Here is a 19,249-nt window from a genome sequence, read left to right as displayed (position 1 = left end):
CACTCCTGCTGAAATACTTCTCCAATGTACTTTGGGCTAGTCATTTCCTTTTTGTAAATACTTTTTATCATGCTGTAAGTAAACATGAAGACATGGAAAGTCAGAGAAGGAATGGATCAGGAATTCAGGTAGGCAAGTGAAGCTTAAAAAATGAGGGAGCTCTTGAAGGTAAGCTTGGAAGTAGTCTCTTCAATTTGTGTCTGTAACACAGGAAAGACGGGCAATATGGAATCAGAAACCTATTCAAGCAATCTAGTCAAAAAAGTTCAGAATGTAAGCAAAGTAACAGATATAGGTACCGGCAGCAAGCAGGATCTTGACACCTGGGAACTTTGATATGCTTCTTGCTAAGGAAAGAATTAAATTCTCAAACCTGGCCTGAGTCTGCAACGGAGGTCAGTCACTAAAAAGGAGAAAATAGCAGCTTTTGACAGACATAAACTAATCCTGACAAGATACTGAGGGCTAGGTACCTGGGAGTTTCTAAAATTTTGAAGCCATGTGTATTCTCCAGAGGGTTCTCTACACTGAAAATTTAGGAGGAGTAGAAGAAAGCATTTTAGCAGCATCTAAGGAGAATCAGTGTTACCATGTGACACTAACATTCACTAGATCAGTTAGAATGTGGTAGCTGTAAATAATTAATAAAACCCAGTAATACTCAAGCAATAAGAAAATTTATTGTCATGTAACAAGGAAGTTCAGAGGTAGGGCAGGGTTGATAGATGCAGTTGCATAACCATGTCATGAAGGATCCAGGGTTCTTCCGTCCCTTTACTCTGTCATCCTTCAGACAGAGCTTCATCCTTCAGGTAACAGTTTCATCCTCAAGCAATAGAGAGATTACAGCAGAAAGCCTTGGCATCATAACCCAGGCATCTCAACATCCAGAGAAAGAAGACCACTCTTAGGAGTGAGGGAGTATTTCTAAGAACCCTGGCACAATTGGTCACATGCCGAATTTTGAACCAATTACTGGTAAGGGAATAGAATAATCATGATTGCTTTAGAGGAGTCATCTGAGGTGGATTAAATTTCAGTCAATTATTTACACTCAGTAAGATTTTTGCTTTTGTTGGGATTTCCTTAGTTTTCCCTAAAATGCCTATAAATTGTTATAAATTATAATTATTGAATGATATCAGTAAAGAGATACCAGTTAATGTTTTTGTTCTGTATGGTAAAGAACTTCCTCACCCCACCCCAACCCCCACAAGCCATGAAGCCATAACCAAGGTGTTGTTGTTATTGTGGTAAATAGATATATCTGAGTACTTGGCTTATAAAGTGATGAAAAATGTCTGAGAGATAAATGAATTCACATTAATTATGGCATACATATATGAAACAGTTTAATCACATGTAACTCAGTATGATTAAGGTTCAGAATTTATGGTATAAATACTTGCTATTGAACTCAAGGGAACATGGGCATTGTGACCTGTCCTGATCCCAGAAAGATATTTAAATTATAGAGTGACACTTCAGTTTATCTAGCATCACAATAAAGACTACAAGGACCAAGCAATTCAGGAGTGATGAGTAGTAGTTCATTGTCTTTAGATTACAACTGGCAGTCTTTCAGGTGAAGAATCTCAGTGTCCCTGTCGATCAGCAGGCATGGGTGAATCCTGACACAGATGTGACTCCTGAAAGAAGCAAAGAGGTTAAAGAAGTTCAAATCCCACCAAAGATCAGTATTTCCAGGCACCTAACCTCACCAGCAGATTCCTGGCAGGCCAAAGAAAGGTGTTGACAGAGCTGTGAACTACTAAATAGTGCAAAATTCCTGAATGAAAGCACCCAAAAGAATTTTTTTAAGGGAGGTTATGTTTTACATGTGTTAAAGGGAAAAATCTGTGCGTGTACAAATTATAAAGTAAAACAACAAAAAATAAGGATTGTAAGGATTTTCCCCCTTGATAATCAATCCTGATTTCATTAGATATGTGTTTGTTGCACTGGTTTTCAAACTTTTCTAATCATAACCCACAGTAAGACACATGTATGATGACCAAACATACATACATGCATAGTTTTTAAAAACTGAAACAAAAGCTCAAAAACGAATAAACTTTCTAAGTGCATGATAGTTTTTAATCGTATCTCATTTAAAAACACGTGCTGACTGACATCCCCCAATTAATTTCATGACCTACTGATGGCTCTGACCTGCAGACTGAAAAACATTGTTCTGAGGTGAATAAATAAGGAATCCCTGGTCCTCTTAACACAAATCGCGTCTCCTTAACAGTGGAAGGCAAGAGACCATCCCAAGGACAATGATGAGAAGTGGCTGGGCTGTTTGACTCCCAATTTTGAAGTCTTGGGTTTTAACTTCCCTTTAGGAGCTCACAATTAATGCTTCCACCACCAAACTCGACTCAAGGGGGCCTATTCCCCAGAATCGTTTTGCCTCTGGTCTAAGTTGGACAGAGCTTTTCTTTTCTTTCTTTTTTTTTAAACCTCCTATGACCTAGTTAAATCAGGCTGAAACATTTAAATAAGATTTTACCAAAGGTCAAGGGATAACAAGAAGAAAATTAACAAAAAGAGTAACATGAACCTAGATAATCTTTTGTTAAGATAAGGCTCATTCATCTTCAGCTTTGGGGCCTAGGCCTGTCTGTCACTGGGCTGTAGAGGTCATCTTTTCTTGTTCTTCCAGGAGAGCCTTGAAATAAACTCTCAAGAAAACAACAGAATGACTCACAGCCAAATACCTGCAGTTCCCCCTCCTGGCCCTCTTGCTCTGGTTTCCTGTTTCAGTTCCCACCTCTTCTGATACTTTGCACAGTAAAAACCCAACTCATTGGTGGAGGCCCTCACCCCCTACCTCAGGAGTATAACCTGAAGCTTTATCCTTCTCAGCCTATAATGCAACAGCTTAACATACTTAGAAGAGATGCACATAAATAAGTCTTTTTTATGAGTCCCCAAAGGACTAATTAAAATAAATACGTTGAAACGTCCAGAAAGCAGTAAGCTTACCCTGGCCCTTCTGAAAGAAAAACTATGATAAGCTCAGATGGAATAGAGAATGACTAGTTTTGGCCAAAACACCATGCTTCTCAATTTTAATTGCCCCTCCTCCCCCCGCCCTTTTTCCTTAAGAGCACAGGTTTTGGAGTCAGGTATGAAGTCCAACTCTCCTTATCTTAAGGGACAACTTTCTTCTTCTTTCTGAACTCATTTACTCATCTATAAATGGACCTAAGTAGTACTCATCTCACAGGGTTGTAAAAAAAGATTAAGTGAGCTGATCAGTACAAATGTGTAAGTCACCTAGCAAATGATTAGTAAATGATAGCTGCTGCTTATCTTAGGTCAGTTAGAGATAGACTAAGAAAGTAAATACTGTCAACTCCTTGCTTAGCAAACAAAGAAACAAACAAAAAACATTTTAGGCTGCTCGACATTTCCTGGTCTGATGTTTTCCTTGAGAAGTTATAGATATTCCTGTATCTAGAAGAATACTGTTATGTATCTTCTGATATGCTAACTCCTGCTACAACAGAAATCTGATTGTATGTGCAGTGGATATAAAAGAAGACAAAAGGTCAAATACAGTCTTTCATGTTTCTTTCCATTCCTACCATGCCCAATTTAAGGCTTCAAGGGGCTTTAAATTGGACCTCATTACAAGAGGTCTGCCTCCAGTTCATCTCTCTCCAATTAATCTTGTGATGCCAGATGGATTTCCTAAAACAGAGTTCTGATTGTGTCACTTCACTGCTCAATAATTTACCATGGCTCCTCACAACCTACCAAAGGACTCTGAACTATATATTTTGGCATCTGGCATGCCATATGCAGTAAAAAGCTCTAAGTTGCTTTAAAAAAAATTTAAAAATCCATTTTTATTATTGAAGTCAGTTTGCTTTTTATATATACATTTAGAAAGGTTTATTTCTTAAACTGTATAGTAGGTACATGGGTTGCTGCTATTATTATTTTTGTTGTTGTAAAATACAAATAAAATTCACCATTAGTGTCATTTAGCATATTTACAATGTGTACAAATGTACATGTACAACCATCCCCACTGTCTTAATTCCTGAATATTTTCATCATCCCAAAAGAAAATCCTGCCATTTAACAGTTACTCCTCATTTCTCCCTACCCCCAGCCCTGGGGAACCACTAATCTGTTTTCCATCTTCAAGGATTTGGCAACTCTGGTTATTTCAATAAATGGAATCATACAGTATGTGACCTTTTGTGTCTGGATTGTTTTTCAGTTAGCATGATGTTTACAAGGTGTATCTATGTTGTAACATGTGCTATTTTTTATGGCTGAATAATACTCCTCTGTATGGATATGCCACCTTGTTTATCCATTTATCTATTATTGGACTATTTGGATTATTTCTACCTTTTGACTATTGTGAATAATGCTATGAGTATTTGTGAGCAAGCTTTTGTTTGAACGCATGTTTTCAATTCTTTTTTTAATTTATTGGGGTGACAATGGTCAACAAAACTACATAGGTTACAAGTGTACAATTCTGTAATACATCGTCTATATATTGCATTATGTGTTCACCACCCAGAGTCAGTTCTACTTCCATTACCATATATTTGACCCCCTTTATCCTCTTCTATTATCCCCTCTCCCCCCTTACCCTCTGGTGACCACTAACTTGTCTATGAGTTTATTTGCTTGTCCTATTCCTTTGTTGCCTTCAGTTTTATATGCCACATATGAATGAGGTCATATGGTTCTCAACTTTTTCTGTCTGATGTACTTCACTTAGCATAATGATCTCAAGATCCATCCATGTTGTGTTTTCAATTCTTTCGGTTATGAATCCAGCAGTGGAACTGCCAGGTCACATGGAAACCCTAGGTGCAACATTTTGGAAAACTGCCAATCTGTTTTACAGCCACTGCACAATTTTTCATTCCCACCAGCAGTGTATAAATGTTGATTTCTTCACATCCTCACCAACAATTGTGGTTATCTGACTTTTTGATTATAGCAATCTCAATGGGTATGAATATCACATCATAATTTTGATTTGCATTTCCCTAATGACTATTGATGGCATTCAGTTATACATGTGCTTGCTGGCCATTTGTATATCTCTTTATATGAGAAATGTCCACTCAGATCTTTTGCCCATTTAATTGGGTTATGTTTTCTTATTGAGTTATTTACATATTTAAGATACAAATCCCTTATCAAACATATGATGTGCAAATATTTTCTCCCATTCTGTGGATTTTATTTTCACTTTATTGATAGTATCACTTAAAGCAAAGTTTTAAATTTTGATGAAGCAGAATTTATCTTTTTCTTTCGTTTTTACTTGTGCTTTTAACCAACACATCGAAGAATCAATGAACAAATTTGAGGTCATGTGGATTTAACTCTATTTTTCTAGGTGTTTAATAATTTCAGCTGTAAAATTTAGCTGTAAAATTATTTCATTTCATTTTGACTATTGCCAGTGTATAAAAATATATAATTTTTGTATACTGACTTTGAATCTTGCAATATTACTGTACTAGTTTATGAGCGCTCATAATTTTGGGTGGATTTCTTTTAATTTTCCAAAAACAAGATCATATAATCTGTGATTATAATTTTACTTCTTTTCCAGTCTGGATGCCTTTTATTTTTTTATTTTTTGCCCAATTTCCCCGCTAGACCCTCTGTATAATGTTGAATGGAAGCAGTGAGAGTGGAGATCCTGTCTTATTTCTGATCTTAGGGAGAAATCACCCAGTCTTTTACTATTAAGTATACTGTTAGCTATGGAGTTGTCACAGATGCTCTTTATCAGGTTGGGGAAGTTTCCTATTATTCCTAGTTTGTTGTGTTTTTATCATGAAATTATTTTGGATTTGTCAATGTTTTTTTCTGCATCTATTAAGATGATCATGTGGTTTTTGTTTTTGTGTTGATATGGTATATTACATTTATTGATTTCAGGTATTACATCAATCTCACTTTCCTGAAATATATCCCATTTGGTCATGATGTATAATTTTTATATGTTACTGAATTTGATTTGCTAGTATTTTGTTGAGGATTTTGCTTCAGATCCATGAGGATTTTAGTTTTCTTTTTTGGGGGGTGCATCTTTGTCTAGTTTTGTTGTCAGGGTTATACCAACCTCATAGAATGAGTTGGGAAGTGTTTCCTCATCTTCCATTTTCTTTCAAGAGTTTGTGATGAATTCATATTAATTCTTCTTTAAAATGGATGGTAGAATTCACCAGCGAAACTATCTGGGCCTTGGCTTTTTTTGTGGGTGGGTAGACTTTTTTTATTACCAAGATATTTTTTTATGGGCCTATTAAGATTGTGTCTTCTTGAATCAGTTTTGGTAGCTCCAGTCTTTATAGCAATCTGTCCATTACACACAAATTATCTAATTTATTGGCATGCAGCTGTTCATAGTAATTCTTTCTAATCCTTTTAATTTCTGTAAAGTCAGCAATAATGTCCTCTATTTCATTTATGAGTCTAATAATGTGAGTCTTTTTTATTTTTTCTTGGTCAATCTGTTTGTCAGTTTTGTTGATGGTGTCAAAGGACCAGTTTTTGTTTTAAATTATTTTCTCTATTGTTTTTCTATTCTCTATTTCATTCATTTCCTCTAATTTTATGACTTCCTTCCTTATGGTTGCTTAAGATTTAGTTTGCTCTTCTTTTTCCAGTGTCATAAGGTGGAAGGTTAAGTTTCTGATTAAAGATCTTTCCTTTTTTTTTTCTTTTTTAATATAGGCATGTTCAGTTACCTTATAAGCACTGCTTAAGCTGCATTGTATAAGTTTTGGCATATTGTACTTTCATTTTAGTTCATCTCAAAGTATTTTCTACTACCCCTTTTGCTTTCTTCTTTGACCCTTTGGGTGTTTAGGAATATGTTGGTTACTTTCAACGTGCTTGTGAATTTCCTCAAATCCTTTCTGTTATTGATTTTTAATTTCATTCCACTCTTATTAGAGAACACACTTTGTATTATTCCTATCCTCTTAAGTGTTTAAGGTTTGTTTCATGGCTTTAGCATGTGGTCTATCATGGAGAATCTCCCATGTACACTTGAGAAAATTGTGTATTCTGCTGTTGTTGGGTGGAATGCTTTTAAATGTCCATTAGATCTAGTTGGGTTACAGCATTGTTCAAGTCTTATATTTCCTTATTGGTTGTCTCTCAAGTGGTTCTATCCATTTTCAAAGAGGAGTATTGAAGTATCCACCTATTATTGTACAGCTATCTGTTTCTCCCTTCATTTCTGTTTTTGCTTGAAGCATTTTGATGATCTGTTATTAGATGTTTACAATTGTTATAGCTTCCTGATAGATTGACTGACCCTTTGTCATTATGAAATATCCCTCTTTACCTCCAATAGCATTTTTTGTTAACAGACTTTAAGTCTATTTTGTCTGATATTAGTACAGTCACTCTAGCTTTTTTTTGTTGTTTGCATGATATACCCTTTTCCATTCTTTGACTTTCTATTTGTATCTTTGAATCTAAAGTTTAGACAGTATATAGTTGGCTCTTTTTTTTTAATCCAAATACCTGCCTTTTGATTGGATTGGTTAATCCATTCACATATGTTATTGAATTGGATTTACACTTGCCATTTTAATTTTTGTTATTTATATGTCTCATGTGTTTTTTTGTTCCTCTTTTATTTTTAGTGCACAAAAAAGGAGTGTGTGTGTTTCAAGAGAGATAACCTAAGTTGTTCCCTAGACAGTATATTCTGGGTTTCCAACCCAATGTTTAATGCAGTATTACAGATACTAAGTGATAAACACAGCAGTTTTGCCCAGTATTTCTTAAAACATGTACCCCAGACCAGCAGAATCAACGTCATCTGGAAATATTAGAGGAAAAAAAAGTTAATCTCTGTGATCGAACTTGAGTTTGAATCTCAGCTCCTCGCCTACATCTCTGTGATTTGGGGCAAATCTCTAAACTACTGAGTCTTGTTTCCTCATTTAATAATCCTATCCTACAGCACTGCTGTGAGGATTAAAAGAGATTAAGTGAGATAATGTGAATAATTCTATTAGAACAGGACTTCCATAACATTTTCTTTCCCATTGCCATAATAGAAGTGTGTCCCTTTTTCTCAATGTTTTCAGTGTAACTACTAGGGACCTAAACACTTAAACTACTTTTCATTTCAACAATTATTAGAAAGGAAAAATGCAGACAAAGAAATAGGAATAGAAAACATGAGGTTATTTGGTAGCTTAACAAAGAAAAAGAGAAATGCAGTCTGAGCTCATCTTTCAAGGAGCTCAGAAAAATTAGGTGACCATTTAAATATTACCCTGGATGCTGGTATATGCTCAAGGCCCAAAATTAGTTTTTTCCTTTTCTTTTTTCTTTTTTAATCACTGTTCTGTGTATTTTTTACTGAGAGCGGCAATAATCCTGTGAGGTGGATAGGGCAGGCATTGCTATCTGCATTTTACAGGGGCCTGTAGCTCAGAGGGATTAAGTAATTTGCCAGTGATTACAAAACTAGTTGGAGGGGAAGCTGGTATTGAAGACATGCCAATTAATTGCAAATTATACATACATAGTATCAAAGTTTTTGAGAAGGTCTCAAAATAAAGGACCTTTATTTTGTCTTTATGCATCTAAATAATACTATTGAATAAATAAATATCTGATTTACAAGTAAAAATCTGTTGCAATGAATACCATTGCTGAGATCCCTTTTAAGAGGATCTCTATGCTATTTAAGAGGAGACTCTACACAATTTGCAATAATGGACTTTGGGAGCAGGGGGTAGGAAGTGTGTATGTGGATATTTATTCTGACCAAAAGTTTAAACAACATGCATCATGTTCTTGAACACTTTGTAATTTGACTTGGTTATGCCTGGACTTCATGGTAGTACATCCTCTGTTGTTTTACTGTCCTATTTGAAGGTGTCACTGAGTAGAATCCATATATAGATTAGGCAATGTGTAAGTGTACAGGCCTATATTACTTACTCTCCTTAGCATGCTAAGATTCTTGAAGGCACAGCCTATGTGTTTCCCCCATTTCATAGTGCCTACCACTAATGAATTACTAAATACGTGATTAAATGAATGTATTTTCTTTAAAATCATCCTTTGTTTACTCCCCATCATGTCAAAAGCACTTTTCTCTATATCTGACCCTTGATGTTGCTATTCTCTCCTGTTAATCAAAAATATTTCCACCCAAGCCCAGACTAAATTCTTTCCAGAACCAAGATCCTTTCTTCTCCAGACCACTAATTTATCCCCTAAGTGACAGATCAAACTTACTCTCAGGGACTATTGGGGTCCCTGGAACTCCTCACAGAAATTTGCCTATAGCCGTTTCCATTATTATACTCAGTTGTTATAAACCAAGCTTCTGATCTAAATCAGCACATTCAAGGTTCTTTCTGGTGCTTCCCGTCCAAGCTTTTTATTTCTGCAATCATGTATTCATTATAGTGTCATTTATTTATGTATTTACTTTTTTATTTAAAGAAAGGTAGTCTGCCACATGCAGCACCTCATTTGGATATGTATGGAGTCTCGGAAGCTTGACTATCTTATGTTCTTCTACAAACGAGCCTTGAGAGCTTGCTTGGAGGTTCTGCAACAAATGGTGCCACTTGACAAGGTAAGGAGATTAAGACAGAGTGCAAATCAGCGTACTTAATAGACAAAGTTTTACTGGAGGAAAAAAGTCAGCTAAACTAAACAGTGTTTAGTTACACAATTGATTTCATTCTGTCAAAAGCTCCTTAGCTCATTACCAAATGATAACAGTTTGTTGACCTGTAACTGTTCTGATGACTGTGCTTTGGGAAGCACTAGTGTAGAGTACATTTCAATAATCCCATTTATAACAACTCTACAATAGAACTCATTATTATATACTATTTTTACCTTATGAATAGAAAAGGAGAAAAGCTATATTCCCAAAGAAAATGGGTAATGTGTTGTAAAGTAGTAATATTAATTAGCATTCATCCATCCATCCATCCATCCATCCATCCATCCATCCATCCATCCACTCAAGACTAGCATATAAAGAAAGATATTTAGGACATAGCCTACCTTATGCCCAGAGGGAGTAGGGTAGGTAAGCACCAATTAAAAAATATCATTTTAATACATATGATTATCCTTGATTCCTCTTCTTCCCACACAATTCACCAGCAAATTCCGTTGGTTGTTATCTTCAAAATACTGCCAGAAATCTCACTGCATCCCTCCACCCAGGGCAAGTGCATCTCACAACTCCAGAAGATATTATTTGCATCTTAGTCTCCATGAATGATGCCCTGTTTCCACCTCTCTCCACCTTCTGCACTTCCGCCTCTACCTCCCTACACCATGCTACCACTGTCTCTTTACCTTCTTGATTCTACTTTTTCTCTACTACATTGTATTCACCACATAGCAGCCAGAGTTATCACTCTGCTGCTCAAAATCTTCTAGTGGCTTCTCATCCCACACAGAAAAATATGCAGAGTCCATACAGTAACCTGCAAGCCCCACATTATTTGAAGTAGGCAGCAAGGTCATTGTCTAAACATGAAAAGGGATAGGACTGAGGTGGGGCTGGGAGGAACATGTGAGGGATTAAACAGTCAGTCATTGAGGGGCAAAGAAAGAGTGGCTGACAGGTAAAAGGACTGTCAGGGGCCCTAAAGATGCAATTGAGATGTGATGCTATTCATTTCTAATAGTTCCAGTCAGAAATGTGAACTTTTTTCTAATCATGCTATGAGGGTAAGGGTAAATGTAAGGATGAAGAAAAATGTATGTTTTTGCTGCAGAACAAATTATCCCAGCATTTAATGACTTAAAACAACAAACATTTCTCAAGATTCTATGTGTTCTGTCCTGGGCAAATTCAGTTGGATTAAATGGTCTAGGATGGCCTTATTCAAATGCCTACCTGATGGTTGGTAGGCTGTTGTTCTGGAGAGACCTCAGCTCCGTCTACTTATTCTGCTTCAAATGAGCTCTCATTCTCCAGCAGGCCATCTCAGCTTTCTCAAGTCAGTGAGCTCAGTGTTCTAAGGAGCAGAAAGAGAGAGCAAGCCCTGTGTGTACCAGCATTTTTTAAGCCACCACTCAAGTCATAGTTGCTAATGTCCCTTGACCAGAGCAAGTCACATGAACAAGCCTATAGTCAGTGTGAAAGGGGACTGCATAAGGTTATAGATACAAATAAGAATGAAACAACTAGGGGCAAATAGTACCATAGAAGGTAGCTTCATATTAAACTAGGCTTAGGGTTTTCAGAGCAGGGTTGGAGAAGGATAATGCTGCAAGGAAGTAGAGAATTTTGGTGAGAAAACCATGGGCTGCAGCTGAGAAGGAAAGAAAATGAGATCAGGATGTATTTATAGACTGGGAGAAAATGATGTTAATTTTGGAAACCATTCCTGTGTGTGTGTGTGTGTGTGTGTGTGTGTGTGTTCCCAAATCAACAAGCAATTCTGACACTATCTACCCATAGATCGTGTCAGATCCCAAAGGTTAAGGATTCACGTCTACGAGACTGCTGCTCTCCTTCAGATGCCAATCTCAAGTCCAGGTTATCACCTATGCTTCTGATCGATCAGCTATAGTGGAGGTCCCAATGACCCCCCTCCTTGGGTTTGACTAATTTTCTAGAGCCACTCACAGAACTCAGAGAAACATTTTACTTACCAGATGACTGACTTAAAAAGGAACAGCCAGATAGAAGAGATGCATAAGGCAAAGTATGGAGAAGGGGCATGGAGCTTCTAACCCTTTGAGCACACAGCATTTCCATGTGTTCACCAACCCGGAATTATAGCTGGGTTGGAACCACATGAGTTTTCCAGGAAGCCTAAAGCCAAAAGCTCTATTATTAGGTTGGTACAAAAGTAACCGTGGTTTAAAAGGTTAAAAATAATTGCAAAAACTGCAATTACTTTTGCACCAACCTAATAAATGCCTGTAGGTCTCTAGCAGGATATATATATTCTTTCTGGGAGAGAGTATCTTCATCCTAGACCTCAAACACAATGACCACTACACTAATATGCAACTAGGGGCTCAATATAAGTAGACTTTTGTGAGGGAGAACCAGCACAAAAATAGACAATAGAAAAACTGGAAGAGACTTCAGATACTATTATTATTATACAGTAACTGTAAAAGAATTCTGCTGACTGGGTTTAAATCTATCTGGGTTTAATGATGCCTGCAAAGAATAACTACAAAATGATATAAATGGAAAAAGAACTAAATGGAACATTTAGAAATAAAAAACACAGTAATCAAAATTCCAAAATCATTGAATGTATTCAATAGATTAGTCACAGATGAAAAGAAAATTAATGAAATATTGACACCTTACTAGGTCTGCTATATTCTGACATTTTTCTATTCCGTTTTATTCTATCTTAATTTTAAAATTATCAGATAGTTGAGACCTTTTACACCACCATGCTGTCTTTTGTTCAATATAATTAAATTAACACTGATGATTGCTCCACTTAATGTGTCAGGGAAATTTAATTTTTTTAAAATAAAAGCTTTTATTACAAAACAAAGTTGAGAATTGAAATATAGACCTTCGATAAATCCCTTTGGTGCTGGTGTTGCTAGAATGAACTAGATGCAGCTGACTTCATTAAGGCCTCCCATGTGGCTTTTTCATTCTTCAGCAGAAAGAAGAAACAGACTAGCAAGAAGGCAGATTTGGGTTTTATTCTGTAGTAGGTAATATGGGAGTCTATAACATTTTCCACTGGGAAAGTTTAAATTAGTGAACTGCCTGCCACCTATGAAGTAAACCTAGTCAAGGTTACTATAGGTATAGAATTAATACAGAGTTTATTAGACTCAATATTATATTTGGAAGGAATCATTAACTCCCCTGGTCACTAGTTTTCACCAGTCTGCAATCAGACAAGAAAAATAATGTCTGTAGTTTTTCATAAAGCTGATTTATTTATTTAAAAGGACCAACCTTTTAGAGGATATGTTCTTTATTTTTATTTTGGGGGTCAAAATAATAATTTTAAAATGATGCTGATAATAAATGGCAGTTGTTTTCTGCTTTTGTTTAATAACTTGGTGAAATTCAAAACTTTGTCCTGTTGTTTCCCAAAATTATTTTGAAAATCTGGATTGATCCATAAAGTTTGAAAACTGATGGAACACCACTGATATCATCTATCTCTTATGTGTTCATCCAACAAATATTCTGAGGGCCTACTATGTGCTAAGTGATGGGCATAAATATGAAAACGACTGTACTGTGTACCCTTGCACTCACAGTGAGAAAGGGACAAGTTTTATCAATAGTTACTAAGAAGTTAGTTAAGTAGTGCTACGTCTCCTGGGAGCAGGTCTGAGGGAAACCATGTTTGTCTGGAATCAACCTCTTACTGAAAGAAAAAATTGAAGCTGATCTGTCCTGAAAATGCACAGGTATTTGCCTGCTGATGAGGGAAAAGGAATGAAGACAAGAGAAAACCACCATGTTTCCCTAAAAGTAAGACCTAGTCGGACAATCAGCTCTAATGCGTCTTTTGGAGCAAAAATTAATGTAAGACCCCGTCTTGTATTATACTATATTATACTATACTATACTATATTATATTATATAAGACCGGGTCTTATAGTAAAATAAGACCCGGTCTTATATTAATTTTTGCTCCAAAAGACACATTAGAGCTGATTGTCCGACCAGGTCTTATTTTCGGGGAAACACGGCATTTTGTTCAGGTAAGTTTAAATAGTTCTGGATGGCTGGAGTTGGAGTACCTGGTAAAGGTTAAGATAATAGTGAGGATGAAAAGGGACAAGTAAGTAGGGCTTGATAAGAGTTTTTGTAGGCTTGGCTAAGGACTTTGATTTTTTTTTAATTGTGGTAAAAAAACCTAACATAAAGTTTACCCTCTTAACCATGTTTAAGTGTACAGTTCAATAGTGTTAAGTATTTTCATATTGTTGTGAAATGAGAACTTCAAATTTATCCTATAAGCAACTGAGATTAATGGAATTGTTGAAAGATTTTAGGATAGGACTGGAAATTCAGGAATATTGTTTTAGAAGGTGTGGGTAGTAGGAGGTGGAGGCTAGAAGAACTGGACAGGATTATAGGACTTAAAGGCTTGTGGGGCATTGAGTAGGAGTTTCTGGCTTGGTCACAGGGTTTTTTGCCAGAGGGCTAGTTAGAAAAGGGAACTCAACATACCACGGGCTGAGTACCACGCCTGTATGGGCCAGTTTCCAGAAGCTGCGCTTGGAGCTAGCGGACATCTAGCCAGGATGTATTTTGTGAAACCCCTACAATTAAGACAACATTTTTGATTAGTTGCAAAAACTGAAAAAATTTGGAGATTTCATGCACACAAAATGGCCAACTTTTCTTGAAAAAACCTGGGAACACCGGAACCACAGTCCCTCCGGGAAACAGTCAGCTGAGTTCAATTCACTTAAAAACAACTATATATAAATGTTTGAGAAACATTAATAAAGTATACAAATAAGAGTATAGCTCATGGGTGTTCACAAAGCGAACATATCCCCCTAACCAGCACCCATCTCAACAAGCAGAACATGACTAGCATCTCCAAAGTAATACTTATTAAATCCTACTAAAAATCTTGTGAGGTAGATTATATTACTATCTCCATTTTAAATATGAGGCAACTGAAGTCTAGACAGATCACAAGGCTAAATATTGTTGAAAGTAGCATTTGAACTTGGGTCTCTTGATTCCAAATCCCATGCTCTCGAAAAGCAACACGTTTAAAGGTGAGATGGTGAGTTCAGCTTTGGAAAATGTTGAGTGGGCATCGCCTTCCACGGAAACTTACTCCCGGGAGTCGGTGACCCGAAACCTATACCTCAGGCTGCCAGAGACCGCGCCACTGGAGCGCAGATTCCCACGGAGGAGCCTCCCTACACTTGAGGGCGCTGTCGCAGCTACAGTCGAGGGAAGACGTCTTTCTGTTGTCGCGATATTCTTCAGACCGAGAAAACGCAGAAGGTCAAAGGTTACGTAGACGGCGCTTCCCCGCCCCGTACGCCTAAGTTCTCGCGCGAGTTGTATTTCCGCCTTTTTGGCTCTCTGAGCAGCACCATGGCGGTCGGTAAGAATAAGCGCCTTACGAAAGGCGGCAAGAAAGGAGCCAAGAAAAAAGTGTAAGTGGCGACTCTCGTAGCCTCCCGCTTTTTGGAGTCCTGCTGGAGTCGGCGGGCGGGTTCTGGGTCGCGGCGTGGGCCGGATGGCGAGGATGCCAGTCGGATTGCACTGGCCGTGTCGGGTTGCTCAGCTCCGAACCGCTGCCTGGCAGACCTGGGTGCTGCGTCGCGGCGGCCGGCTGTCTTTCTTCTGGGCCGTGTGCGTGCCCTTGTTGAGCTGGAGTGCCGCCGCGACTCCTGGCGGGCGTGTGTCAGTGTTGTGGGCTCACGGGCCTCGTAAGTTGCACGGGTAATCGATGGCACTCCAAGAGCTGGAGTTGATGAAGCCACCCTTCTTATCCACCGAGGACCCCGCACCCCCCAGCTTGGGCCGGGTGGAACCCGAGAGCCCCAAGCAGCTACGCGAGGCCCTCTGAAGAGCCCCCATTACTAGTATTTGTCTTCTGTACCAGTGAAGTTAAAGAAGCATGCATGCTATTTGGAGGCAGTGTAATGGAAGGACCGATTGGGGTGAGGAGTGGATACTTTGTGGCTTGGTTTAACGTGTCTGGCCTGTACAGTGAAAAACAGTGGGGAAAGGTAGATTTACATATGCGCCCGAGTTCACTGTTAAAGGAATAGTTTACTGCAGTGTTTATATGCCGTTTAGTGCTTTAAAGTCGTTCGAATGAGGAAAGTAAAGTCAGTATGTGACCTGCTGTAAAACTCAACCATTTTTTTATTTTAAATCCAGGGTTGACCCATTTTCTAAGAAAGATTGGTATGATGTGAAAGCACCGGCTATGTTCAATATAAGAAATATTGGGAAAACTCTAGTCACAAGAACACAAGGAACCAGTGAGTATCTTATTCTTGGTTTGTATTTTTCTTTAACTGAGATATGTATGTATCTTGGTCTACTAATGATCTTGCGGTGGGAGACCAAGGAAATACCAGGTCTTGTTGCAGCTCTGGCCCCCGGTGGTGCTTGTGTTTGATACAACACTTGTAGAAGCAACGTGGTACTTTTATAATTAATAAGAAAGTTTGCATAGGTAATTTTGAGCTGATGAGCCCTATCAGTCTTTGGTGTCCATGGATTTGGTTAACAAATGTTAAGGTCTTTATATAATTCACCATTTACTTCTTTACTAAGTTCATCTTCATGCATGAACATCGTTTTGGTTGGTTTGACTTTGCTTATGTGGTTCCTAATTTTAACGAGACAATTTCTTGTTTCATAGAAATTGCATCTGATGGTCTCAAGGGTCGTGTTTTTGAAGTGAGCCTAGCTGATCTGCAGAATGATGAAGTTGCATTTAGGAAATTCAAGTTAATTACTGAGGACGTTCAGGGCAAAAACTGCCTGACTAATTTCCATGGCATGGATCTTACCCGGGACAAAATGTGCTCCATGGTCAAAAAATGGCAGGTGAGAACAAGGTTTCGTAGTGTACATGGTGCTGTGGCATGCGTGACCAAGGTGTAACGTCTTGTCACTGTATAATGACAAGGAGCGAATCGTGCAATTGAGGTTTAGATTTAATTTTAAATCCTTGATGTTTTCTTGCTATAATTGAGTGCCGATTCTGGGATTGGCACTCTGAACTTGAGCAACAGCAGTGAGCAAACCATGATCTTCCTATTTATTTAAATTATTCAAGGTTTAACATTGGGTTCTCATCAAAGTAAGTTTTTGCTGCACAGATTTGTGGCTGACTGAAGAATGTCTAGATACAGGTTTGCCCTTTCGCCTTTCTTCAGACTATTTGGACCTCAAAGTCTTAACGAATTTTAAAATGGAAACAGTGGTTTGGGCTAATCTTGATTCCTCTGGCAATATAGGATAATAGGAGTAGCAGAGCCTGTGGTGTGAAGCTGAAACTTAGCTCCATTTTCCAATTGTGTTCTCTTTGGCAAGTAACTTGTAGCTTGCTAAGCCTTGGTTTCTATCTGTAAAATATATGTAAGAGTATCATCTCATGGAGTTACGAGGTAAAATAAAAAATCCATGTAAACATGCTTAGCACATTAATATGATTATTGCAGGAAATTGCATTGGTTCACATGTGTCCAGCTGATCATTCAGTTTTGGGATATTTTGTTTATGGAAGTGAATGATGACAAAATGTTTCAGTCCCAGATGATAAATACTGATAGTATTGTTACATTTCTGACATTCTCCTAAGGTTTTATGGTTGTATTTCTGGGACTGTGTTAATGTCTTTTTGCTGTAATTATATTCACTTTTTTAAACTAAGATACAACATTTACAAAATGCAAAGGAGGCAGTTCAGTTTTTGTTGCTACATAAGATTTTTTTTTTTAAATTTAGGCAGTAATAATGACTAGTTACGGACTTTCTATTACGTTTTAGCTGTAAAATCGAGTATTAATCCTCGGCATGGCTTTAGTTGGAATGTAAAGGACATTGAAAAGTAATAAGCATTTCGTGTTATTACATCATCATCTATTCAAAACACATTTTTTTTAAAAGATGGAGTAAGTGTAGATGTCCATATTGTAGTTTTCCTCTTGTCTTGCAGGCGTACAGTAGATTGGGGGAAGGGCAGGATGTTAAAGACTGGCATGTATATGTAAAAGGTGTGGGGTGGGTGCTGTTGCCAGTGATATTGGGGATAGAAAAGTCACCTAGAGAGGAGTAAGGAAGACTGTTGAGAGGACTTACTTAATTGGATATGAAGCATAGTAACAATTTGGGGTAACTTAGTGCTAAGTTAACTTCAAGGAAGTTAATTCTGTAAATTAGACGTGTAATTTATACCTTGTATGTGAAATGAGTACTTGACCGTCCTGCCTTTTTATATTAGAATTTGAGGGATAAAACTTGATTAAATTAAGACCTGGTATATCTGACAGTATCTTTTTCACTAGACCATGATTGAAGCTCATGTTGATGTCAAGACTACCGATGGTTATTTACTTCGTCTGTTCTGTGTTGGTTTTACTAAAAAACGCAACAATCAGATTCGGAAGACTTCTTATGCTCAGCATCAACAGGTCCGCCAAATCAGGAAGAAGATGATGGAAATCATGACCCGAGAGGTGCAGACAAATGACTTGAAAGAAGTGGTCAATAAATTGTAAGTATTTCTCCTCACACAACACAACCCTGAATCTCCCATTATCCCTTCGATGAGAGAAAGCATATGAGACGGGGGTGAGGTCAGACCTGTGCTTAAATCCTGTCTTTGAAACTATCTGGCTACATTCCTTAAAATAAAAGCATGCTGAGTGCTCAGTAAATGTTGATTTGGCTGCTTTATCTTTTTTTTGGATAAAGTTATTTCGTGGCACTCAGGGATACTTGAAGCACAGGAAATGCTTTTGCCTTAATTAGAAAATGCACTGAATGGACAAAACCCTCCGCAATAAATAATGTATGGGAATGAGTGATGACAAAATGTTTCGGTCCCATATGACGTCCAGTGATAAAACTGTAAACATTTTTCTGATGTTCCCATGCAGTAGGCTCAGAGGGTATAATGGAAAAGGCACGTAAGAGTTAGGCTCAGAAGGTTCAAATGCTAACTTTGCTACTAAGTAGCTGTATAGTTCAGATCATTTCATCCTCACCTGTAAAGCTATCATACCTGAGATTTGTGGGGTTTCATATATGTGTAGATTTATTCTAATCTATCATTACTGATTTGCAGGATTCCTGATAGCATTGGAAAAGACATTGAAAAGGCTTGCCAATCTATTTATCCTCTCCATGATGTCTTCGTTAGAAAGGTCAAAATGCTGAAGAAGCCCAAGTTTGAATGTAAGTGAGAAAAATCACAGGGTTCCTGAAAGAAAAAAAATGTGTGGCCAAATACATTATTTCCTTTTGGTTTAGGGGAGGCTGATGGTTTCTTTTTTTCTGTCTTGCCTATGTAGTATTGAAGACCATTGTTGCAAGGTATGGTATGCCATAACAATATTTTCTTTGTTTTAGTGGGAAAACTCATGGAGCTTCATGGTGAAGGTAGCAGCTCTGGAAAAGCTACTGGGGATGAGACAGGTGCTAAAGTTGAACGAGCTGATGGATATGAGCCCCCAGTCCAAGAATCTGTTTAAAAATCCGACTTTTCATGGTGACAAATAAAACCCGTTGATGTTT

General features: G+C 37.6%; 1 protein-coding gene, 1 long non-coding RNA gene and 2 other non-coding genes across 4 annotated transcripts; 3 read left to right on the top strand and 1 right to left on the bottom strand.

Moving 5' to 3' along the window:
* Positions 1-658: 658 nt before the first annotated feature.
* LOC109442603 (uncharacterized) lies at positions 659-15,017 on the bottom strand. The gene is made up of 4 exons (XR_002136639.2): positions 14,847-15,017; positions 14,192-14,283; positions 10,907-11,027; positions 659-1,649 (listed from the first exon to the last, which is right to left on the bottom strand). It is a non-coding gene; the product is annotated as an uncharacterized LOC109442603 (long non-coding RNA).
* On the top strand, positions 15,011-19,249 carry RPS3A (ribosomal protein S3A). The gene is made up of 6 exons (XM_019722862.2): positions 15,011-15,144; positions 15,878-15,981; positions 16,368-16,555; positions 18,019-18,227; positions 18,801-18,910; positions 19,085-19,249. Exons 1-6 carry the CDS (start codon positions 15,083-15,085, stop codon positions 19,204-19,206), a joined length of 795 nt encoding a protein of 264 aa, XP_019578421.1. The 5' UTR covers positions 15,011-15,082; the 3' UTR covers positions 19,207-19,249.
* LOC141572960 (small nucleolar RNA SNORD73) lies at positions 17,236-17,304 on the top strand. Its single transcript, XR_012498549.1, has one exon. It is a non-coding gene; the product is annotated as a small nucleolar RNA SNORD73 (small nucleolar RNA).
* LOC141572959 (small nucleolar RNA SNORD73) lies at positions 18,532-18,603 on the top strand. The gene has a single exon (XR_012498548.1). It is a non-coding gene; the product is annotated as a small nucleolar RNA SNORD73 (small nucleolar RNA).

This window comes from Rhinolophus sinicus, linkage group LG07, assembly GCF_036562045.2.
Source record: "Rhinolophus sinicus isolate RSC01 linkage group LG07, ASM3656204v1, whole genome shotgun sequence".
NCBI lineage: Eukaryota > Metazoa > Chordata > Mammalia > Chiroptera > Rhinolophidae > Rhinolophus > Rhinolophus sinicus.
This window is presented reverse-complemented; position numbering and strand designations above follow the sequence as displayed.